Genomic DNA, 26,554 nt, shown 5'->3' with positions numbered 1-26,554 from the left:
GGTGTGCTGCTTTCCACCTCTACCACAGAATTAAAATGCTGATCAATGAAGCCATTTCAAATGGTTTTAGAGAAGGATCAGAGATAACAGGCTAGATAGCATACATCTCCCTGAACCACTAAACTTGGTTAAATCCCTATGCAGCACGGAAGCCTCCCTAGGTCATTTATTAGTTATATTATCTGGAAAGCATATTGGATGCTGCTCTAAGATAGGTCTACAATGCCCTGGTTGCACACACAAACGGCTGTTTTGAGTATAATGCAAGGCTCTATTTCCCTTTAGCCATAAGAATTAAAACAATACTTATCACCATACATTTGATATTACTTCCAATAAGTACAATATTTATTAAACATATCTTCAGTTGTTTTGTTACATAGTGTGCAACAAATTACAATATTCTGCAGCCACAAATTATATGCAGAGTATGAAGAAACTATTAATCAGATAGTGTAATCTTTCCGTTTATAACTCTACGAGGAAGAACTAGCAAATCAGATCTTACATATAACATCTCACTAAACTTTATGCATGGAAAGTGACAGACACTGGTTGTGCTGTTTGATACAAAATGGCTGAACTTCATCTTCAGAAGACTAAACCTGACATCTAAACATGCCAATATAAACATCAAAACAAAATATATTCTAACCAACCACGGGAAACAGTCTGGTATCAGGAAAGCAACAAGGATTACACACATTATTTTATAAACCAGCACACAAAGGTTTAAAACAGTTCTGAAAATGAAGTTAGCTGTCTTGAGTCAAGGGAATAAAAAAAAAGTCAGTATTGACCATTTACAATCTCTGACCTTTGTGGAGACGGTAAGAATCTGTTGTAGTGCAGCTACATACAGTACAATTCAGGCAATTTTGTTTTTTTCACTTGGGTTCAGATTGCAAATTCATTGCTGTGAGAAAAGGATGGAGGCAAATTTTAGCAGCAACCTCCACCTGACTGCTTGACCGGAGTGCTCTGAATTTTAACATTGGACTTCTCTGCACCACCAGCTGTTGCTCCAGGACCCATTCGCTTTTTAATCTCAGCTGCCATTGTCATGAAAGACTGTTCTACATTCGTTGCATTCTTAGCACTGGTTTCCAAAAATGGAATTCCAAGGGAATCAGCAAATTCCTAAGAGAATATATAAGGCACAATTAATTGAAAAATCTTTTTCACTTAGTGCATTTCATCATCTGAAATGGGGATTGATGAAGGACTAAGTTTACTGAATCCAAGTAGACACTGCACAAATTATTACTGTCCAAGTATTCTGGCGCATGTATTTTTAAAAGCTAAGGCGGTTGCGGCCCTTGTGTGACTCCATACCCATATATAATTCAAATTCAGCACCTTCCAATTCAGTTTGAAAATCAAACTTTAAACATACCTTTGCTGTTGTGTAGTCTACTACTTTCTTTGTGGTCAGATCACATTTGTTCCCTACCAACAACTTGTTGACGTTTTCACTGGCATAACGGTCTATTTCCTGCAGCCACTGTTTAACATTATTGAAGGACTCCTAAAAAGATAGACATTTTAAAGAATAATATAGTTCTGGACACAACTGTTCTAATGAAGCAAGTGATAAACAGACGCATCTCTCCTGACCTAAGACGAGCTAGTGAGACAATCTAGCTACAAAAAAAGAACTCTTAATGCTGGGAAAGAAGTGAACTGACATATTAAAATGATACATACGTACATGAATAAGAAAACAGAATTTTAAGGCTTGAGGATGAAAATGCCTTATCTGAGAGGGAAATACAGCTCAGCATTAAACTACAGCTCAGGCAAATCAAATTGTTTTGGAGTATGCCATTTATATGCACTACAAAACCTGGTTTTTGAAACGTGACAAAATTTTGGTTTATGAATAAGCCTACTAAATGTGAACTACCAGAGATGTCAAAAATCATTAAATAAACGGGTCCAAAGTAAAGATGCTTGTTTTTTCCATAGTCATATTTAAGGGAGGAAATTTTCCATTTTTAAATATTACAAGTCATTACTTGAGATTTTTAAAACTAGCAACATTTTTTTCCTCATGTTGCTATCACTCACCCAATACTCCTAATGGTGCTGAATCTAGTCTGTAATTCTAGCTGTCTCCTAATTAGCTATGATTTCATAGTTGAGGTGAGATTTAACATCTCCTACAAGCATTATATATTCTAATTTTCAAAGTTCATCTTTCATTCTTTTCTTTGATGGGCAAAATAAAAGGACCCTGAAATTTTCTAACTTTCTGATCAAAAGAACAATTATGGCCCTCAGATCACATTCTTCACACTACCTCCACATCCCCCTACCTTCTTTCAACAGCTCACCTTTAGCTACTCACTCTCCTCTTAAAATCTTCCTCAAAGCTCATCCTATTTCTGAACCACATACTCCACAGGCAGAAGCCTCTAATCTTACTTTTGGCAATTCCGACAGGTCTAATTACCAGGCAAATTCCTGTTAACACTTGGCACCAAAAACACAGTATAAGCCAAACAATCCCAGTCCCTACACACTCTTGACAAAATGATCAGTTATTTAGTTGATAATAAATAGAACTTGGGTCCCTTGAAAGCAAATGTAAAACCAATTACTAAATTTCCTATTTACTAAAGGAAAATATTAGGAAATTTTGGTTGACCCATTCATTAGGTGTTCAAATGATGTAGGGGAGAAAAATAACAATGTACCTGTCCTTAAAAGATAACATTGGTTTAAAACGTTTTTTATGTCATTCACTTCCTTAGGGGTGGACAAAGTTTTCTGCCATATAAATGATACTAATGGCTTATATGTAAAGTAAAATAGTCTGCTATTTATCAAATAGTAGCTTACTACTTTGTCAGTATAACACAATTTTTCCTGGAGCTTACCTGATCTGTAACATCATACACAACTATGATGCCATGGGCTCCTCTGTAATAACTGGAGGTGATTGTTCTAAATCTTTCTTGGCCTGCTGTGTCCCACTGTTATAAAACAATCAAGAAATCCAAACAATTCCATTAAAACAGAGTTGGGGAAAAGGAGGGAGGAGGGAGAACAGTTTAGTTTACATAGTTGTGGATTACCAGGATTTGATATAGAAACATTAGCTCTCTGTGCTCACACTACTAAATTGCAGGGTAACTGCCAAATACCCGAAGGTTCAGAAAAGAAGGTAGTATCTAATTTAGCTTGCAGTAATGCTACCAATACTATAATTATAAGCTCTTTGAGATCAGAAACTGTCATACTTTTCATATTCTCTACAGCCTTTAGCATTGTGCCAGGCTAGTCTGAATGCAAAGACAGGCTGACTTGGTTTTAGGAAAGCTACTGGTCTACTAACACCCCTGTAACACAGTACAACTCTCACACATAAGACAGAATTACTTGCTAGCACAATTTATCATCATGGAAAGCGCTGACAGGACCTAATGCAGATAACCACCCGTCAAGACAGCACTTTAGCCATCTCTGGAACAATTATTTTAATCCCAGGGAAAACAATGTAGGTAACATGATTCCAAATACTTTTATAAAATTCATTTTAAGAGCACTTTACCACACTTCATTCAGGCTCCAACACTGGAAACAAATAACATTGCTACATTAAAGTTCTGGGTTAAAAAAAAACTATTAAAAATACCAAGGGACTCCCTGGTGGCACAGTGGTTAAGAATCCACCTGCCAATGCAGGGGACACAGATTCGAGTCCTGGTCCAGGAAGATCCCATATGCCACAGAGCAACTAAGCCTGTGCGCCACAACTACTGAGCCCGTGTGCCACAACTACTGAGCCCGTGCGCCTAGAGCCCGTGCTCCGCAGTAAGAGAAGCCACCGCACCTCAACGAAGAGTAGCCTCCGCTCGCAACAACTAGAGAGAGCCCGCGCGCAGCAATGAAGACCCAATGCAGCCAAAAAAAAAAAAAAATCAAGAAACAGATTTTTAAAGCCACAATTTTAACCAGGGCAATGAGAATTTTGTTTAAATTGCTCCTAGACAATGTCCTTTTCTTAAAAAAAATTGTTTAGAAAAGATACCTGCCCCACTAAAAAATACCGGTAAAAGATAACATCTTGATTGATGGGGAAATAACAGAATGAGTTACTTAATGATTACCATTAAGGAAACAAAAACAAAAAGTGGACTTAAAGCCTAAGACGAGTGGAGATTAAGATGCAACAGCCTTTAGTGGGAAGGAATTGTAAAGTTTTGGAATATATCTGTGAACTTGACATTGATCCCCACTAGTCCTAGATGGCCAAAAAAAAAAAAAAAGTTCAGGAGCACTCAGTGAAATCACTTCCTTTTCTAAGACCCAGCCAACCTAGAGCTGTTAAAAATAAGCTTTAATTTTGGGGAAATTTAAATACAAACTGGATATTAGATAACATTAAGGCATTAGTGTCAGTTTTGTTAGATGTAATAATGGTGGCTACATAGTAAAATAGAGATGCATAATTAGTATTTCTGGAGTAAAGTATCATATCTATAATTTAACATACTGAGGGGGGAGGGCGGGGAGAAGTAATAATGAAGCAAATAAGGTAGTATGTTAACAACTGTTAACTTAAAACAAACAAAAGCCACCATAGCTTCATTACCTTTTTCGTCCAAAGTACTAGCCTATGAGAGTCAGGAGACTATCTAGATCTACTGTATCAGTAAGGAGCCTCAAGTCTTTCAGGATATCCTTGGAGAAGCATGACCTCTGGAGCCAAGCCAACGTGACTTCAAAACATCTTTAGCTTCCTGGATACTTAACTCTAGGGAGAGTCACCTAACAGTTTCTTCGTCTATAAATCCCAGATACCGCTCACTTTGTAGAATTGCAAAGTTTAAATGAACTAATGCTTGTAAAATGCCTAGCACCACGCCTGATTATAGATGCTGCTCAATAAAATGTTAGTTCCCTTCTCTTCTCTGCCCACCAACCCCTTTCACAAAGATAGCACAGCAACAGGAAGAAAATGTTTCTGCATAAATGTTAACAAAGAATTGTAGCTGACTAAGCAATGGCATCCAAAGAGCAAAACTTCTGAGGTCTCCTTGCCACTTGAAAACTCTGCTGACTCTATATCCTAACAGTACCTTCCTCTGTAATTGATCACCCTTTATGTACATAATCCTCATTACCCCTCATAATCACAGGGTAACTGATTTTCCCATGTTTGTCTCTCCCACTGAAATGGGATCTCCTCCTATGGGGCTGTGTTTCATTCATCCCTGCAACCTTGAATCTACCTGAATGTCTGTGTAACGTATGCATTTCCATAAAGTTTCGAAACTGAATAAACCATCACAGAAAGAGGCCTTTCATGGTATGGGACTACACTCTGTACGTGCCCCGCACTGCTGAATGTTCTGTAATCACCAACTCTGATAAAGACTCAGATGGCACACTTGAACAGGAAAAGCAGAAAAGATAATTAAAATATAGATAAACGCAATCATTTTGAAAGATCCAGAAAACTTGGAAGGGTAATTCAAACCAGGCAAGATGAAATGTAACAGGGTTAAAAGTAAAATCCTGCATTTAGATTTTTAATGCCCTAGTCACAAAATATAAGACTTAAAATCAAACCAAAAAAAACAATCAAAAACTTTAAGATCCAAACTAGTAGGTAAAATGGTTATTGAGGCAGCAAATGTAGTAAACGCAGGTTTTCTTTTTATGTCCTTGAATGGGCCAATGGTGAGAAAATGGCATGAGTCCCTGAAGTGTGAGAGGAAAAAAAGAAATTCAGAGTCCGAATCAATAGAGAATTTACCCCATGTAGTCACACAGGCTGGATTATATCTTTGTATTTGATTTTAGGAATCATATTTTAATAAATGACACGATAAAATGTAAGAGCAACCCAAACCCGAATTGTAAAAGGTTCTGAAAACATGCTTCCAGAAGGGAATGACCGACTTCAGAGGTAGAAGGTGTGGTAAGATCAATCTAAATGGCAGGCTGCCAATAGAAAAGAAATTAATCTCTATCAGGCAGCTACAAAAGGCTGAGTAGTAAGAGACAAAAGTTAAAGGAAACTGGCTTTGGCTCAAAATAAAGAATTAATAACTAAGAGGTTATTTATAAATGGAACTAGCTGCTTTGAAAAATGGTGAGCTTCTCAGAAATGTTCAAAAAAGGCACCAGATAGGGAAAGGAAATTCCTACTGAAGATGAAAGAAGACTGAGTGACCTATAAGATCCCTTCCAGCCAGAGGAAGTAGCAATATATAAGTGTTTCACAAATACATACCCAAATGTTATGAAGACCAATGATCACACATAACACAATCATTTCACATCAGTAGTTACAGGCTTGGGTGCTTCTTTCTGAAATATTCTTTATGGTGCCAAGCTGGCACTCTACATATAATGGGGAAAAATCAATATGGAAGATACTCTGTTCATTGGTTGAAAGTATTTCAAGGTATCTCTGATAACTACATCCTTGCAAGTCCTAATTTGGGACATCAAGGGTGTTGGTCACTTGTATCAAAATCCACAATTCTTTTGTAATGTACCTTTCTTTTCCTTATCAGAGTCACATGAGAGAACAAAGAAAAAAAATAACCTATCAAATATCCACTCGTCTGGGTGTGTCGTATCATCAGTAACAATTGTATATTGCCTAAAAGTTTACAAAGGGCTTTCACATATATTATCATACACACATACACAGAGCTATAGATTTGGTTCTCAAAACTACCTTATTAGTTACTAAATCAAGCATTATCACACTCATTTTAGAGGTAAGAAACTGAGTCTCAGGAAAAAGACTGAAGTTAAACCCATGACTCTAATAAATAGCAGAATGAAGACAACAAATCCAAGTTTTCTGACTCCAAATTCAGAACTCCTTCCAGTTCAGGGTGTTATCAATTCTATATAAAGAACAGTCACTTGTTTTCTATGTTACCTCATACTAATAGCCAACTCTAAAAGATACCCAGAGGTTTTTTTTATGACCATAGGTATGTCCACACTGGTAGTAGCCAGACCCATATTAAGTTTCTACTACAACTGCCTACTTCTAATTCAGGGTTGAGGATATAAGGATGGGTAAGGGAGTGAGGACGGCACAGGGACACAAAATATTGAAAACAGAGAGCTATGGGTTACTTGGTTCTGCTAGTAACTGTAGGCAAGTCACTGAATCTCTTAGCATCCATCTTCTGAGCTGTAAAATATGTAAGAAAAGCTAAGTTCCCTTCCAATAAAATTCTACTTTTCTACAAAGTTGGTACATACTATCTAATAAATGCTCTTCAACTAAACCACATATGAAGAACCTCTCCTAGGTTTCTTCGAATGTTCCATAGTATTCAGCACAATAAAAAACACGAAAATTGCTCAATATACTTCTGCTATAAGACAAGGTAAACCTCAACTTAGACCCCTTAGACCACACTGATAAAAGCACAAGAAAAAGAACTAGGACCAAGTTTGACTTAAAAACATGTATTTCTCTGCTTTATGAATAGAAAATTCAATGAGGAAGGTAATCTTATATCATTTTTAATCTAAACAATTCTTATTCTACCACTGTCATTAGATGAATGATTCTTAAGATACTTTAATTTTGTTAACATATTAGTAACAAATACACTCTAAATTTACCAAAATAATTTCCACAAAAATTTCTAGTCCAAAAATTACTTACTATTTGAAGTTTGATTGTTTTCCCATCTAACTCTATAGTTCTTATTTTGAAATCCACACCAATTGTGCTGATATAGCTTTCTGTATATGTATCATCCTGAAGGGAAAGAAAGCTAACAATTAAAATGAATGTTCAATAGAGTAAATAAGAAAATATAAAGTTAATTTTTATCTACAAAGCTGATAAACAAAGTTTATAAGGCATAACATGTTGAGAACAGGCACTCCATCCTCTCCTGCACTCTGTTCATGTTCTGAAGACAAAGTGCTATTTAACAATGGTTTCTTTTTTTTTTTTTTTTAATGGTTTCTTCTTAAAACATTTTTTTTCAATAGCTATTAATTTTTCCAAACATCTCTTGGCAAATTCTTTACATACATCACACAGAGAAAGGTTTTATATTTTCAATGATTATGAAAGATTTTTCTAATTTTCTAATCAGTGGAACTCTTGCTCCTCCCCATCCACTTATTCACCACAAAGCTATGATCATGTCACTCTCCTGAAATTTTTTACAAGTCAATTTTATTTCTTAGTTTTTTTAAACAGATATAACTCACATACATGAAATTCACCCTTTTAAAATGTACAATTCAGTGGTTTTTAGTATATTCAGAAGGTCATGCAACCATCAGCACTATTTAATTCCAAAATTAATGGCTTCATTCCTTTTCATGGCTGAAAAATGGTACCCTGTATGGATATACCACATTTTGTTTATCCATTCATCAGTTCGTGGACATTTGGGTGGTTTCTACATTTTGGCTATTATGAACAATGCTGCTGTGAACATTTGTGTACAAGTTTTTATGTGAACAATAAACTTTTAAACTTTTTAGATTACACCTTTTTTTTTAAATTGAAGTATAGCTGATTTACAATGTGTTAATTTCTGCTGTTCAGCAAAGTGATTCAATTATACGTATATACAAATTCTTTTTTTTATTCTTCTCCATTATGGTTTATCACAGGAAACTGAATATAGTTCCCTGTGCTATACAGTAGGACCTTGTTGTTTTTCCATTCTATATATAATAGTTTCCGTTTGCTAACCCCAAACTCCCACTCCATCCCACCCCATCCTCCCCTCCCCTTGGCAACAACTGTCTTATGTCTATGAGTCTGTGTGAACCATGTTTTGAATCGTGAATCAAACCAACTATAACACCACACTTCTTAGACAACTAGGGAAATTTATTTTGTTAAGTCCACAAATGTATTTAATAGGAAAATGTCCAGTTCTTAGAAATACATATTGAAGTATATAAGGGGAAAATGACACATCTGGGATCTGCATTTGTGGCACTCCCAACAAAGAGAAGGGGAAAAAGGATTAAATGAAGCCAGTGTGGGGAAGTCTTGATAATGCTGAACCTGATGTGTACATGAGACTGAAACAAAGATCACTAAAGAATAAAATGTGATCAAAGAAGAGTTCCAAGTGGCTGGAGGTAGCTATGCTGACTTATCCTCCACATATATTCACATTAATGCATACATAGAATCACTGGATAAAAGGATACTCTTGAAGCATTGACTGCAATTTGACAAAATGCTCATCATTAAATTCAAATTTTTTACTTGTCTAATAAGCATCAGGTACTATAGAAAGTGGATAGAGAACAAAATGAATGCAATAAACATTCATTCAGCACTCGTACATGCCACTTACTTTGTTAGAAATACTTATAAATGCTGTTAGAATTCTTATAAACCCCTAAATGACCCTCACTTGCGTGCCTCTGAACCATTGCACATGCCCTTCCTACTGTCCAAATTCTCAGTATCTCCTTCTCCCCACTCCCAAGCTTTATCCCCCTACTCCCCAGTCCCTGGGTTACATGACAATTTTTATTCATTTTTCAATTCTGAGCTCAGGCAATACTGACTGTCCAAACATTCCCCAACTATTCAGCCAATAGTTAAAGAGATTCTTCCCTCTGTACTCCCAAAGCTTATACATTTATCACACCTTTTGCAGCTTGTCTCTACTTCAGGGGTGTGAGAATCAGTATTTTCAAAATGCATCCTAGGTGATTCTACTGTGTAGGTAGTATGAAAACCTATGACTTAGGTCAATAGGCATCCTGCAAAGAATTTTCTTTGAAGCAAAAATACCTCAGGCTATAGCCATTTTCCTCAAGAGAGGCCAGCTTCTTCCCACCTACCTAGAATTGCTGATTTTTTTTTGAATTGCTGATTTAATACTAGGAATTATTCTTAATTTTAATTAATTTTTAATATTTGCCAATTTAATAAAAGTTAAGTAATATCTAATTTTAAAGTCCTTTAAATACAAATAAAATTGAACCTTTTTTTTCATATTTATTGGCAATTTGTATTTCTCCTTTTGTGAACTGCCCGCTCATGTATTTGCTCATATTTCCATCAGGGCAAACATCCTTTTATTATTAATGTGTAAGTGTGCTTTATATATTGAGAATATCACCCCTTCCTCATATATATTTTTTTCCTAGTACCATTTGTTTTCCAACATTTTTATGTGCTCAGCATTAATCTTAATGCAATCAAATTTAACAATCTTTTCTTTCCTGATTTTTTTTCTGTGTTAGAAAATACTTTCACACAAGATTAAAGAGCCACCTAGGTTTTATTCTGGTACTTCCATGGTCTCATTTTTTAACTATTATATATAGTGAAGTTTTATACATATATATATATATATGGGATTCATTAATATCACTTATATCATCAGAAAAGTCATATTAAGTATTTGAGATGCTGTCAAGCTTGCAGTGGTAAATTTTAAGTTTTCTAAAATTCTAATTTTCCTTTGAAAAGCTTGAATTTATTACAGACAGCAAATGCTGTTAGATATTTTCCTTGAAGTGATAATGTCTGTTCATCTGATAAAATGTGTACCCAATACTCAATTCTACATAATTATAGTTTGTTAGTTGTTCTTTCAAGTAAAAAAAAAAAAAAAATGTTCAATGAAAAAAGCAGCTAGTTTAGCTCAAAATGGAAACAACTATACAAGTGCTTTTCTTTCCCTTGAGACAACCAACATACTCCAGTCTTCAGTAAAACTACTTTATGCAAACTCCTCATTTCTTCACAGAATATTTAAAAAAAGAATACTCGAGGATCAAGATTTTATTAATTAATCATTTTTAGAAGCAACCTAAGTGTCCATCAACAGATTGAATGAATAAATGTGTATACATATACATATACATACAATGGAATACTACTCAGGCATAAAAAACAATAAAATTTTGCCATTTGCAACAACATGGATGGACTTGGAGGGTATTATCGTAACTGAAATAAGTCAGACAAAGACAAGTACTGTATGATATCACTTAGATGTGGAATCTAAAAAAATAAACTAATGACTATAACAAAAAAGAAACAGACTCACAGTTTGTTCATAGAGAACAAACTGGTGGTTACCACTGGGGAGAGGAAAAGAGGGAGGAGCAAGATAGGGGTAGGGGATTTAGAGGTACAACCTACTATATATAAAATAAAAAGCTACAAGGACATACTGTACAACACAGGGAATAGAGCCAATATTTTATAGTAACTATAAATGGAATATAACCTTTAAAAATTGTGAATCACTATGTTGTACACCTGAAACATATAATATTGTATATCAACTATACCTCAATTTAAAAAAATATGAAAAAAATTAATCATTTTTACTGTTTCATCAAAGACACTCTTAAATGAAAATGGTGTTTTTCCCCACTGTGAGTGAACAGAGGTAAACACCAGGACTGTGAGTATAATTTGGGGCTTAGCACTACTTCAACATGGTGCTAATAAGGCACCGGCAGTTTTACCCACCACTGCTTTTGCATCATCAGAGCAAAGATCAATAGAGTGAAAAAAGGCAAATGTCTTTTGCCTTAGTACTAAGTAATTATTTACTTAGTAAATACTAATGGTTTAGTGTTATTAGGAAAGTAGTTTTGATCTCCTGGACCCCAAGACGGTCTTGATAATCCCTACTGGTCCATACTCTTAAGAACCAATGATCTAGACAGTGAGAAGGAAAACATGCTAAATTTAAAGGCAGCTGATAAGACTATGAATAAGACTGTAGATTTTATTTATTAGGTTGAAAGTTACTTATCAGTTTGTAAATTTCAGTATATAGAACACTATGCCATTTTCAAAAGAATTTTGTACCAGGCCCTGCTTTTTCTTTTTATTCTACTGAAGTTTTACTTCAAGATTTGTTTTCCATCAAGTCACTTTCAACACAGACCTATTATTTTCCCCTTACCTCACTACTTATGTTGGAATGAAACACTGATCTCCAAGAAGAGTATTAGACACTCTGACTTTATAACTACACTTTGCTTGAATTTCTTTGAAGAGCAACAGCATTTCTTCTATTTAAGAGTCTAGATATCACTGGGGATGTACACTTGGAGGCTTTATATATAATATATAAATTCTGGAAGAGTTAATATTCTGAATAAAACTGTTTAAACTTTTGTCTCCCTAGAAAACATAAACAGCATTAATTTCTTTAAAAGCATTTTGATTTCAACTTACTGCAAACCTAAGAAGGAGGCAAGACTTTCCAACTCCAGAGTCGCCAATCAGAAGTAACTTGAATAAATAATCACTGCAAAGAGAAAAAGAAAATCACATTAATAAAAAGCACATTGTATTTTAAGTTCTACAGCAACAAAAATATAGCCAAGAATAACAGCTCACCGAGGAAGACTACAGCTCCTGAAAAGCCCATGAACGGCCTAACAGAAGACCAAACTGCAACAAACAGCAGGAGCCCTTTTGATGAATCACTGAACATGACAGAATTATGTAAAAATAAGATAGGCAATGCCACCCATGATCTCTAATATCAGCTGAACTTCCACTGCCAAGCAATGAATGAAAGGAAACATAAGTGATATGCATTCTTGGAGGGCCGAAGACCTATGCTAGAAAAATCCCACTCTTCTGCAATATTAGAATACCAGGAGTTAACTTTTCATTGTTCTTGCCAATGAAATGTATCTCTCCTTCAAATTCCAATCTAAAGTCATTATTTCATAAGAATCCTCCAACGAAGGGCTTTTATGATCCTTCCCTAGCATCCACCTGGAATTCTCTCCCTTTAAAATGGATCATTTAACTTCTGAAAGTCTGTATTATAAATATCTTAAACTGGAGATGCAGTAAAATCAAAGGCTGTGTAAATGCACAACTTTCCCAACATTCTAAGCTTGTATTAAAGCATTCTTTGGAAAACACTGAAAGCTAGGCTACGTTTATGCACCTTTACCGCTGCCAAACCTAACAAAAAACCATTCCCAGGCACGGACATATATACACTACCAAATGTAAAATAGATAGCTAGTGGGAAGCAGCCGCATAGCACAGGGAGATCAGCTCGGTGCTTTGTGTCCACCTAGAGGGGTGGGATAGGGAGGGTGGGAGGGAGATGCAAGAGGGAGGAGATATGGGGATATATGTATATGTATAGCTGATTCACTTTGTTATACAGCAGAAACTAACACACCATTGTAAAGCAATTATACTCCAATAAAGATGTTAAAAAACAAAACAAAACATTCCCAGGAATTTTTTCATGAACCTGAAGACAACAGACAGTCAGCCAACGGTCTCCAAAGGAATCTCTCATAGATTGTTCCCAACTCTGACCAATTCTGTATGTTCTTCTTTTTTTTTTTTTTTGGGTACGCGGGCCTCTCACTGCTGTGGCCTCTCCCGTGGTGGAGCACAGACTCCAGACACGCAGGCTCAGTGGCCATGGCTCACGGGCCCAGCCGCTCCGCGTCATGTGGGATCTTCCTGGACCAGGGCACCAACCCGTGTCCCCTGCATCGGCAGGGGGACTCTCAACCACTGCGCCACCAGGGAAGCCCTCTGTATGTTCTTTTAAAGCAATGTCAAAATGACAACAAATCCAGAATTTACAGATTTTTTTTTCAGAAGATATACATGATTCTTAATTTTCTTCCTTGTGATTTAGTTAAAAAAAAAATGCTATGTACTTAAAGTGAACCCCAAGTATCACTTGCAAATGAAGTGTAGATTACAATTATCAGATTTACATGTAAGCAAGATGTTTAGAAGTGATTATCTCTGTGAATATTAATCAACTGTTACCTAGGTTTATACAGTGATATGTATTACTTAAAACATAGCTTTCTGGTTTTAACCGAATTACCATAGTACACTTATTGTTCCTAATTATACCTAAAGGAAAGAATTTTTTTGAAAATCCAAAGTGCCCTAGTCAGCAGCAAAATAAAGGTCACAGAAGGAAGTAAGCTTTTAAATAAGTCATTAGGAAGAGCTGATTGAAACATAGGATGAACTTAACAACTAACATCCTTTCCAGTTGAGATCCTAAGGAAAAAAGGGGGTAGTGGGGATAATGATTATAAAAATTTACTCTTAATAAATTATTAGTACCTAATACCAAACAACTTTTAGTCAATACAGTTGCTGTGCTGACTCACTTCAGTACTACTGATAGCTTTCTCTTTAATTAGACCAAATGAATTCTTAAGAATGCTGAACACTGAACATTAGCAATGAATTTACATTTCAGTCAGCAAGAAAGAAAATCACACCACCGATACTACTACAATTACTTAGTTTTTAACAAAAATTTTGATACAACAAATGCCCTGAATTAACCAGTTTCCCTCAGGACAGTGCCAGGCATCCAGTAAACACTCAATAAACATCCTCTGAATCAGTGGTACTGGACCCCTTTACAGTAAAAGACAGCACTGGGCCCACATATGCTGCCTGTGGTATCATTCATTACCTTAAAGATCAATTTCTCTCTTTCAGAATAACCATAAGGCTGTAAAAAACATGAAAGCTTCCTAACTGTGCTACAAGTTACATTATGGTTTCAAGGAAATTAGTAGTCAATTTTTTTAAAATTACTTTTCAATTATTCTTTTTAAATTTTACAAGCGGCGTTATTTTGAAACGTTATTTATGAGTTCCTGATAATTTAAGGCTCAGAGCCATTGTAAATAACATGAAGAGTTGAGCACTCTGTTCCAAAATGAATCTTGTCAAAGAAGGCTATTTTGTTCTCTCCCAAACCATCAGCTTCACTAACACCACAAGAGACGTGGAGGAGAATGGCAAACAAAATCAACTAACAAACTTCTTGCCTTATTGAGTTCACACACCAGGAGACTGTGATCAACAGCATGCTACCTGCACTGGAACGTTTTAAATTACCTACTCCTATAGTACCTTATTTCTAAACTATTAATACACAGGATGTACAAGAGAATTCATATTTGAGATCACTTAAAGACATTTCTGTAACTATATTTATAAAACAGAACCCAGTAGAAATGTTGATAGGAAATATACAAATCTAAAGTTAGAAAGCTCAATATCAGAATTCTGGTACAAAGAGTCAAGAATAATTTAGCAAATAGTAAGACTTTAAATGTATTTTTCTTTTATTCTCAAGAATTTGGATTAAGTTTTCAGTCTGCAATACCATTTTGACTTAAGTGAAAAAACTGAATTATATCAGTTGAGAAATCTTTATGTACAACTGTAATCACCACTCACCTAAATCAGACAGTTCTAGTAAATCCTATCCACTGTTCCCAATCAGAATTTCCTCAGGTCCTTTTCATGTCTAATTTACTATGACAACGACACTTCATATTTTCTCCCCGTAAGTAGTCTGGAGTCTGTTTTTCCCCACTCTTATGTTTAACATACCTATCTGTGTGAAGGTAAACTGACTTATTCATCCAAAATATAACACCGTGCCTTTTACAAAGCACTGTGCTAAGAGATCAGAGAACATTTTAATTTTGCGTTTTTAATCAGGTCTCTTTCATTGTGAGAAACACCTAAAGAATATCTATAGCCATACTTGAGTAACATTTTGGGCAAAATGCTAGAGAAAAAAATTTACAGGGACATGGCATATTAAAAGGACAGACACCAACCTCAATGGCCAAGGCAACAATCTGAGCCACAAAGTAAACAATCATGTACTGGATTATAACCCAAAGAATAAAATAAATATCCATGAGTCCATAAGTGTATAAATCATTAACTAAATAAATAGGAGAGGAGAGACAACACTTCCTTACATGAGGATTCCAACTAATGCATGTAGAAGGGATGAGAGAAATAGAAAACCGCTGGTAGATTAACTGCTACAGGCAAGATCCACTGATGAATGCTAAAATTAGTGGGTGAAACTTCAAGGAGACTTAGGATATTTGCACGGCCTCAAAATTTGTCCCCCCCAAATATTTATTACTGCAGTGGTTTTAACATATGCCCACAAATTCTTTGAACACTCCTCCCTCCAGGAAGTGGAGCTTAGTTCCCTTCCCCTGAGTGTGGGTTCTTAACGACTGGTTTCTAACAGTGTGTAGAAAGGGAAAAATAGTAATTTTACACTGGAGAAACCTGACAGATGCCACCTTTACTAAGTGATCAACGTGAACATCACCAGCAATAAGTCATATTGATGTTATGTACCTTCTGATATGATGTAATGAGTAGAGTGCTTCACCTCTATGGTATTTCTCTCCAAATCCATAACCCCAGTCTAATCATGAGAAAACATCAGACAAATGCATACCGAGGGAAATTTACAAAGTATCTAAACTCTTCAAAACTGTCATGGTCATGAAAAATAAGACTGAGAAACTCACAGACTGAAGGAGGCTAACATGACATAACAATTAAATACAATATGGTATCTTGGATTAGGTTCTGGAACAGAAAAATGACATTAGTGGAAAAACTGGAGAAATTGGAATAAAAGTCTATAGTTTAGTTCATAGTTTACCAGTGTTAATATCTTAATTTTGATAAATGTACCATGGTATATAAGATGTTAATATTAGGGGAAGCTGGGTGAAGGGTATACAGGAATTCCCTGTACTACTTTTGCAATTCTTCTGTAAATCTATATTTATTTCAAAATAAAAAGGTTTTAGAAAAACAAACTATGAGGACATTAGTGAAATAGGTACAATCTCGTTGAAAAGCTAGCCCCTGATATTTTTTAAACATGAGAGACATATTTTGTGTTTTCTCGAGTTAAATCAACAATCATAAATCATGCTGGATTCTGTAAAATAAAAACTTTGCTTTTGAGGCACAAGTATGTTTTGAGAATATTAAAGTGGAAATAATTCAGTGAGAAAGTAAGACAGTTAAGACTGACATAGATTAAGGCTCGATGGAAAGGGGCAGATTCAACCTTTTAATAATTGGATGGTGGAATGTCAAATATGGTAGCAAGTGAAAAATTATTTTTGCTATCAGTTTCTCCTTAAGTCTACTCCTGGTCTACTTCAGCAATACTCTAGATCCTCTATTTCCATTATTTATGATCTGAACATAATCGTGATACTCATGCCATTTTTGCATGTAAGCATTAACATTTTCTATACCTTAAAAAACATCACTATTGAGAGAGCATGAAACAATATTTTTAAAAAGTTACCAAAACCCATTTTGACTCAAAATTCTATTTAGGTAAAATGTTTTCCTTTTTAATGAAGTTACCAAACTACATCTATAAAATATGAAGTAGGAGATGAATCTGCTTGTTGCTGAATCTAAAATACTACTCGGGATTCTATAATCTCAAAAGAGACTACTACATGATACTGTTATGTAAAAAGATTACAGACTATGTTTGTCTAGTATAACCCATTTTTGTTAAAAAAAATTTGTACACACAAAAGATTTGGGGAAAAATGGACACGTCTAAATTGTACGATTACACTCAATCTTTTCTTTATATTTTTTAAAAAGTCTGCAGTCAGACTGTATTACTTTTCTAACCAGGAAAAAAAAAGTCATTTGAGGGGAGGAAAAACTTTTAATCAATGATTTATTCAATGACTGAACAACCTTACAAGTTCTTTCAGCATACCTGTCCGAACACAAATGACATCTAAGTAGGTAGGGTAGGTCAAGGTTGTAAGCAGACAGCACTGGCACATTCCCAATATAGCCACAAAGATATGAAGTCAACTTTTTGGATTAAATAAGAATAAACATTTTTTTCTTCTTTTATGAAACAAAATTTGGATTACCAGACATAATTCACCTGTCAATGAATATAAGAGATAGTTGACTGACATTAACACAAGTTTCAACTACCCTTTGGAAACACACCAAGGAAGACAAAAGTAAACAGTGGAGAACTATATAATTGTTTTTATCCAAACAGTACCCCCAAAATACAAATTTCACAGTGTCAGCTATAAGTATACCTTAGAAAAGGCCTGTTATATTAAAAAGTTCAATGGAACCTAAATTTGTTCTCTTTCACCTAGAACAAGTTCACCTGCATGATAGGAATCATTTAGTTTTTATCTTTTTATAAAATCATACTTGAAAACACCCTAAAACTAAGCTCACATAACAAATTTAAAACAAAATCATGGTTATGATATTATGATATAGTGGCCAAATAAACTTGAATTCACTTTTAAACTATACACTAATCTATTAGTCTTTGGGGTATGGAATGATTAATAAAACTTGAGCTGCAATAATTGTGCTTGACATCTACTTTTCTTCTTCACTCACTTTAAGTATGCTCCACAGAACACAATTCAAAATTGACCATCAGGGGACTTCCCTGGTGGTCCAGTGGTTAAGATTCTGCACTTTCACTGCAGGGGCCGTGGGTTCTGGGCAGGGAACTAAGATCCCACATGCCATGTGGTGTGGCGGCAACAGCAACAAAATTGCCCATCAGGCTGGATAAAAGAGGTAAGAACTTTTAGTTACTTCATATGCTTCTATATCATTTGAATTTTACAGAGTACATATTACTTTTGTGATTAAATTAATAAAAAAAACTAAATAAACCTTCAGCTATGGACAAAAGCAGTCTGTTAGTCAAATAAATAATTACCAAGAATCTGAGAGGGCAACAGTCTTTCCTCCATATTTAAGAAAACAGCCAAGCAATTTTTAAAAAACTCTCCCCATAACTGACCCCTAAAACTACATTAAAAAATATTTAGAGACAATAGATTAATTTTCCATGTTCCACTTTATCTCTGTTTAAAACAGTGTTCCAAAAATCCAAAGCTGGAATTCTGAAAATGAGGGAAACTTTGGTTGTTCTGAAGAAGTAGTAAGCCATACAAGAGGACAAGAGAGTAAATGGTCTTACCACATAGATAACAGCAAATATTTAGTGAAAAACGCACCAAGGAGGGGCTGTAAGTGTCCATACCTCCTTACCTTTCAAAGCCTGCATGGGTTTTAGACCTGGAAAGAACTGTATTTGAATTCAGGCTTCATCACATACTACAAGATCTTGAGGTAAGGTACTTAATCTATCACTATGAGGCTCTATTTCCTCATCTGTAAAAAGATTCAATTAGCTCTCTCTACCACCCAATTAGGCTCTGATCAAGATTATAAATATTGCCTCTAAAGCATTTAGCACAGTGTCTGGTACAGGGGCACAATAAGTGGCAATTATTATTATTTTTCCTTCCTCCCTCCAAATCAGGATGCAACCTAATGAAAAATCTCAAGAGCTACAGACAAAAACTTTGAAGCTATTTATCCAAAGTTTCAGTACAGATGATGGGTGACAAAGTATCACAGGAGTTTACCAGTATAATCTAAAGTAAAAGTGTAAAAATTACCAGCTAACAGTTATAAGTACTATGATCACAACTCCCGAAGTCTAGCAACACATGAAACAGTAACACGGTCTGCAGCAAATGTGCCTGCCTCTCCAGGAAGAGACAGGCATTCTCTGCTTTACTTGCTTTTCTCACAGAAAGACATCCATGACTTTAAGGCCCCAAGTATAAGTATTCAAGAATAGTCATGAGGGTAGAAAAACTGAGAATGGATAAGATAATTAACTTCACGCCTAGAGAAGCTTTAAATATCAACCCAACACAAGATGTGAAGAAAGTCAAAGGGCCATTCACAATACATACCTCACAAGCCCTTCTTAACATTTTTAAAAAGGCCTCTCCAATCACGAATTTTAGACATAATTGACCACAAAAATGCTAGTCGTCTAATTAACTGGCTTAATTTTAAATTCCTAGAAGTTAACCACACACACTAAACTGGAAACAGCATACTTGGACTGTAAAATCACAGGCCCTTGAGTTAAAATTCCAATTCTACTGCTTCCTCTGAATGCCCCTGGGCAAGCCATTTAACTCTTCTCTGGCTCTGATTGCTGTAAAATTAGGACACTATTTCTTCATACTATTAGGGGAAATAATGGACATACATAAAATTTCTGAGTAGTGGTGGGAACTCAAATCGTTATTTGTTGACCTTATCCCAAGACTAGTGTCAGGGCTTCTGGAAAGTCCTCCTCAGTGCTCTGTTCCTCTCCAGCTAAAGCAATATAACTAAAACTTTGTGTTAATAATAGAAATCCTAGGCCCCTTCTTCGAATCTTTTGCACTATTATGCCATCTTATTCTTTAAAAATATCACAAGATTTAATTTCTGCTAATACTGTTAAATTGATTATGCTTGTTTGAGCCTGAGTCATCTTAACTGGTAAGCACCTGGGAGCAAAGTCCGTGTTTTATAATTAAAAAATAAAAACCCCTCAACTCCTAGCACAGTCTAACTGATAAAAGAGAAAGAAAGGGTTGACTATTTTCTTTACCAAGCTTTTTTTTCCAGGGAAATCAGATTGTGTGTGCATGCGTGTGCATGCGTGTGTGTGTGTGTGTGTGTGTGTGTGTGTGTACATTCATTGGAAGATTTTAAGTATCTGTATTGAAAACATTTTTCAAATAGACAAGGTCAGAGATCAATGTGTAATGATTAAATGTGTTAGAAAAACATTAAAATTGAAACCACCTGCATATATATATATTACATATATTCTTACACATATTCTAACATCCCTTACTGGAATACACGTGTCAACTCCTGCATAGCACTGTACAGTTTACTCTTGAGACTCAGAACTGAGGCGGTACTAATCACGTTATAAAGAAACAGGCTCAGGGCTTCCGTGGTGGCGCAGTGGTTGAGAGTCTGCCTGCCGATGCAGGGAACACGGGTTCGAGGCCCGGTCCGGGAAGATCCCACATGCCGCGGAGCAGCTGGGCCCGTGAGCCATGGCCGCTGAGCCTGCGCGTCCGGAGCCTGTGCTCCGCAACGGGAGAGGCCACAGCAGTGAGAGGCCCGCGTACCGGGGAAAAAAAAAAAAAAGGAATAAATGCCCTAAATCAAGTTACTGGAAAATATCTATGGGCAGAGTAGGAAGGACAAAGAACAATTCCACTTAAGTACTATTGTTATTCAAAGAAAATACATTCAGACAAGTTAAATCCATCACTGTTCCTAGAAAACTTCAATTATATAATTCACTCAATTTCCTTTGTAAAGATCACTAGTTTGAGATGCAGACTGCATAAAATATCCTGGGTAAAGACCCTAGCCAAGTAGCTGGCACAAAGAGTAAGCACTTGTTAAACAGTAGCTATTATTATTAAAAACAATGTTTCCAAAGAGTGGTCACCTCTGTGAGCAAAGGTAACACTACCTGTCAGAATTGGGAATCTATAAACATGGAACAGAGTAAACAACTGGAACCTATCAACAATCTTGGATTTAATAAAGTGGGGTGTTCTGACCAACTGAGCCATCAGTCACAAAAGTACCAAGGAATATTTCTTTTCCTACCTCTCCTTTGTACCCTATTTCTTCACATGTTTAAGTCAGTAAACAAACCAACAAACACTTGTTCTCTTGTTTCCTAAGGCCTCAGGACTATTTTTTTCCCCAAAATATCATTACACCATTATCCTTTTATAATCTGAAACATCACAGGGTGGTTCCAAAGAAAAGCCAAGACTTTGGTTTTTTTCCCTAAATTCTATTCCAGATATCAAAGAAGCAATCTCTTCTCAGCCCCACCTTCTACAAGAAAACAGTGGAATAGTCTGACTGTTCCCCTCTCCCTGTAAGATTAAAAAACAAAAGTGGGGGGGACATTTTCGGTTTCTCTTCATCTTAAAACACTCAAAGTATTTTTTAGCAAATCTTTAAAAATCTCAAAATCTTAAAAAGCATTTTATTTAACCCTGTTTTTATATATTAGGAAAGAGACAAGAGTGGGTAACATTAGCAAAAGGAAGCTATTCTTAACTATCAAAAATGAAACTTAACTATTACAACCACAAATAGTAAAACCATCATATATGTACAATCAAAAGTTGCCAAGGAGAGAAAACACACACGGCCAAAGGACTGCTGATAGGATATGAATCCAGCAAGATGCTTAGCATTTGTTAATCATAATCACTTAGATAAATCACTAAGATTGCTTCTAGAATAAAAACTGAAATATTAAAGAAATTGCTCAGAAAGCAAAATTCTCTTTAAAAGTCAACTAAACAGTCGGCAAGAGAACACGTGATTCTGAAGCTCTTCCATCTTTAAGACAAAAAAAAAAAAAAAAACCTTGAATATGTAAGAAACCGTCAACATCTTATACTTTAACCTAATTATGATGAAAAGGAAGAAGAAAATTTTAAATGCAAAATTTCAGTTTCTTTCAATGATCCTTCAAGATCATCCATTCACACAAAACTCTTAAGATGGAAAGTCTATATAGCTACTGGTAACTTACATTACCCAAAGAATTACATACATTGATTCTCTACGGACATTAAATAATCATATTCTGAATAGTGAGAATACCTCTTCTTTAAACTTCTTTGAATTTCTCAAATCATTACCAACACTACGAAAAAGTCATCAAGGCAACCTACAAAAAGAAAATCTATTTTTAGTTGATTTCTGCTTCTTTTCTTATAAAAAAATTCTAACTAAAAATTATGTAAAAGGCAGTAATGATATACTTATTAATGAAATTACACTCTTTCAGACAAATAACAGAACTGATTAACTTGTTTTTACCTTTAAACCCTTAAGTTAAAAGACAGATTTATTCAAAGCAGAGTGCTGACAAAAAAAAAAAAAGTCAGATGTTCCTTGAGTCTACCATAACAGAAAACAAAGTTTAAGAGACTGACTAAAACTTAAGCCATGATATTTTAAAAAGTTAAAAACAAGGTAAGTTTTTTTTTTAAACAAATTTTTTCTGCATTAACCGATGGATTTAGCCGATCCAAAGAGACTACTACATATAGTTCTTCCTACCGTAGTTAACTGGTATATTCATGATAGGTACACCTACTTTATTCTTAACACACTCCTTGATGAAACGGCCAAAATTATTTTCTTGACACTAAAAAAAAAAAAAATCTGCTAGAAGCTAATGGATTACGAAAAATGCTTCTGATATGAGAATAATGTTAAGTACTTCTTAAGCAGTGTGCTGAAATAATCACTGCCTGCTTTACCACCTAGCTCAGGAAAATCAAAATCTTTCCTCAAATCTCCAGAAAAAAAAGAAAGCTCTGATCCTTTCCATCTACTTTTTCCACCGCTCACATTCCACTTCAGTTGCATTTTGTTTTTGTTTGTAGCATTTGTAATTCAAGTGAGTCAGTCATTAACCTTAATTTCTACCATAAAGATAACGCAGGGCCATCATTTCTCCCAAATCAGCCAAATAACATAGAAAGTAGTAAAAGAAAAAGCTTAAAATTTAATCATTGATTGACATATTTCTTATTCTCCTCACTCCCAAACCAAAAGCTTACAACTTAAAGATCATAAAGTAAAAGCATTCCATAATAAAGCTACCAACAGGTAATCGTATGTCAACCTATATAAATCTAAAATCCTGTTCATTCTGAGAGAACCAAACTTTTTCTTTTGTCAAGAACACATCTTCAGTACCAAATTCAGCAGCACCCATGAAGCAGATTTTGAAACTTTCTAAAAGGATTAAGATAAATAGTAGATGATAAACCAAAACAAGGAACATTTGGGGGTGCACCTGTAAACATTACCTAGTATACTATTATTTCAAATTAGTATATAAAGTGTATGCTATAATATACATGTATTATAATGTACAATATTGTACCTGGCATATAATAAGTGGCCATAAATGTTAGCTATTAGGATAACACTGTGGAATCGTGAAAGGCATTCATCCATTAAAAGTTTTAACTTAAGAAAAAAACATGCGACTTTAAAGTTTAGAACAAGGTTTTAAAGCAAATGGACTTGTGTTTGGGCGATTAAACTGTAAGAATTTCCTTCTTTTCTCTATTTTCCAATTTTGCTCTACTTTTATGATGGTAACAAACTTTATTAAAGATAAAAAGAAGAAACCGCTGAACTCAGATTTCTAAAAATCTGCTTGCTGGTTGCCTTTGTGACCTTCTGTAATAAAATACCACCTCCTCTCACCTTAGTACTTTTCACTAGTGCTTTTCCAAACTCCTAGGTTATCTTACTTAAGAGACAGTCTAGAATATAAATACAGTAACCCAGGTACAGGCACACTCAAGGCCATAAAAATATACAAATGATTTCTGGGACTGATTCTGTTGAGGTCATTAATCTAGAGTCCTCAAAAGAAAGAATGGTTTGGCACTCTATTTACTTAAGAATTACTACCCTTGCCATTTATTAACCATTCTTCTTTCTTCTTCTCTCTTGAACAATCCTTCTCACTCCCACTGCTTCTCCAAATCTAATGCTAGTAACTCCCTTACTGGTTTGTTTTCTATAAAGTCTTTCTAAACCCTACTAGCCAACCACAATCCCATACCTTCTTTTAAAATCTTGTGGCTCCAATCCATGCCACACATCTGGAACTTGCCATACGTACTGGTATTCAACATATATAAAATCTATTTTTTATATTCCATTATAAGTTCCTTGCAAGTAAGGATTATATTCCTAAATCCCAGCACTACTGGAATGCCTCACATAATGATGTACACCATCTACAGTGCTCTTACAGTTTACCAAATTGTTCTATATATACCTGAGCCTCACAGCTACCCGGATAGGAATAAAGATGACTCCTATTTTACAAAAGGAGAAACAAATTCAGAGTCTAAATCATTTGTCATGGTTCTGTCCAACTAATCTTCAAGATCTATTTACAGTACTAAATATATGTAGCAAATTTAAGAAACTCCTGAACAGAAGACAAACCTCCATAAAATGGAAAATCCATGTGCTTTACTGTTGCCAGGAACTACTAAATTAGGGACCTCAAGTTCAACTCTGCCCAACTATGCATAACCAACTTTGTCCTTGGAGCCCTTGATAAAAAACTGCCAACACAGCAAATATGACACTATTAGAACACTTTCTTCAACTTCTTAAGGTATATAACATTTTAATAAAATACTATGACTTCTATTTAAAACAAAAAAAAGGGACATTTCAGCATCAAACCACAGTATTACAAAACTTGAAGTCAGAATGCATTTTGCAAGAGCCATGTGACACACACATGACAGTCAGCTAAACCCATGGGTGGACCTTTTAGGGGAAATGTTCGGCAGTAACTGACCAAAGCAGCAAATAAATTCAACATTTAGGTCAAATACTGATCTTTGCTTTAAAAAATTCCTCAAAGCCTTCTGACACTATAGAGGAATACCAATTAAATCTCTTTCAATTATTCCTTAATTTCAATATGCAAACTGTAGAAGGATGTTTTTAAGGGCCATTAAGGAGAACCCAAGAAAGTCTTCCCAAGGAAAGTGAACACCAGTTCCCAGGAAAGGTGCCAGGTGTGTCACATCTGCTGTGGTGACTTACTGAGTAAGCAAGAAAAAGAAATGCATTAACTTTTCATGACACGTCATGGAACCTCATTCCCTATCTGCAAGCATTCAAGTAGGTAATCCAAACCCTACAGATCTATCATAGGGCCCATTCGTTTCTCTTTCAACTTGAAAGCAAAGTCTTCCTTTTAGTTGGTAATATCACAAAGATGTCCCTAGGTTTTAGTGCTGGTGTTTTGTTTTTCCCTTGACCTACACATGGCAAAATGACTGTAGTGTCCTCAAAAAAATAAAAAATTCTCACAAATGCCCAGGTTTTTGGGAAGGCAATGGGACCGCTGAGTTCGTAAAGAGCTCCAGGAAAAAACTAAAAGAGAACTAAAAATTTTAAATCTCTTCTCACCATCTACCCATTCCCCTAAATCCCACGCAATCCTGAAAAGCATCCATATTACCTACAACCTGGCGCGGAGGGTGGAAGAGAGAGCCAACAAGCTCAAGATTTGCAAGTAACGCTGGTTTCCACCCCGACGGCTCTGACAGCTCCGCAGACCGCGGGCGCAGGGTCTAACAGTGTCCTCTAGGAGAGTTCTCCCACCCCATCCCCTCCCTCCCCTTAAAAACAGGCCCTCCTTCAAAAGTCACTGCCTCCAAGAGAAGCTACCCCTTCCCACGACCCCACCACCGACTCCCTGACACCCCAACCCCCTTACCAGACTGCTCCTCCGCACCGGCCTGGCACTCAGGCCAGGACTCCAACCAGACCGGGTCCAGGCCCGGACGGCTCACCCCTCCGACCCGATCCCTCCCCCCGACCGCCCCTCCTCCGTCAGACAATGGTGCCCGACTCCCCGCCGCCAATCTCTCCTGCCCCATCACCCCCACCTCACCCCGGCCGAGGCCCCCGCCTCCGCCCTCCTCGCCCCCTCTAAGCTTTCCCAGGCTGGCCCACGGACCCAGCCGACCGGCGCTCTCCTGCACTCACTATTCGGGATTCATGCTGGACATGTCACTGCAGCTGCCGCCGCCGCCACCGCCGCCCTTGCTGCTGCAGCCGCCGCCCTGACTCTCCGCGCCACGGGTAGTCGAAGGGAGAGGAATGAGATACGCTGTTCCGAGAGAGCAATCGTCTTCCCTCCACTCCGTCCCCTTAGAACACAATCAGCAGCAGCCACCACTCAGCTATCGCTTCCACCCAAAATGGCCGCCGGCGAACCAGGAAATAGGAAAGCCTTAGACCAAG

At 36.2% G+C, this 26,554-nt stretch overlaps 1 protein-coding gene across 1 annotated transcript; it reads right to left on the bottom strand.

The window, feature by feature from the left end:
• Positions 1-319: 319 nt before the first annotated feature.
• RAB1A (RAB1A, member RAS oncogene family) lies at positions 320-26,554 on the bottom strand. Its single transcript, XM_067704887.1, has 6 exons — positions 26,297-26,554; positions 12,188-12,260; positions 7,655-7,750; positions 2,883-2,978; positions 1,397-1,528; positions 320-1,140 (listed from the first exon to the last, which is right to left on the bottom strand). The coding sequence occupies exons 1-6, from the start codon at positions 26,317-26,319 to the stop codon at positions 943-945; spliced, it is 618 nt and encodes a 205-aa protein (XP_067560988.1). The 5' UTR covers positions 26,320-26,554; the 3' UTR covers positions 320-942.

This window comes from Pseudorca crassidens, chromosome 14, assembly GCF_039906515.1.
Source record: "Pseudorca crassidens isolate mPseCra1 chromosome 14, mPseCra1.hap1, whole genome shotgun sequence".
Classification (NCBI taxonomy): domain Eukaryota; kingdom Metazoa; phylum Chordata; class Mammalia; order Artiodactyla; family Delphinidae; genus Pseudorca; species Pseudorca crassidens.
This window is presented reverse-complemented; position numbering and strand designations above follow the sequence as displayed.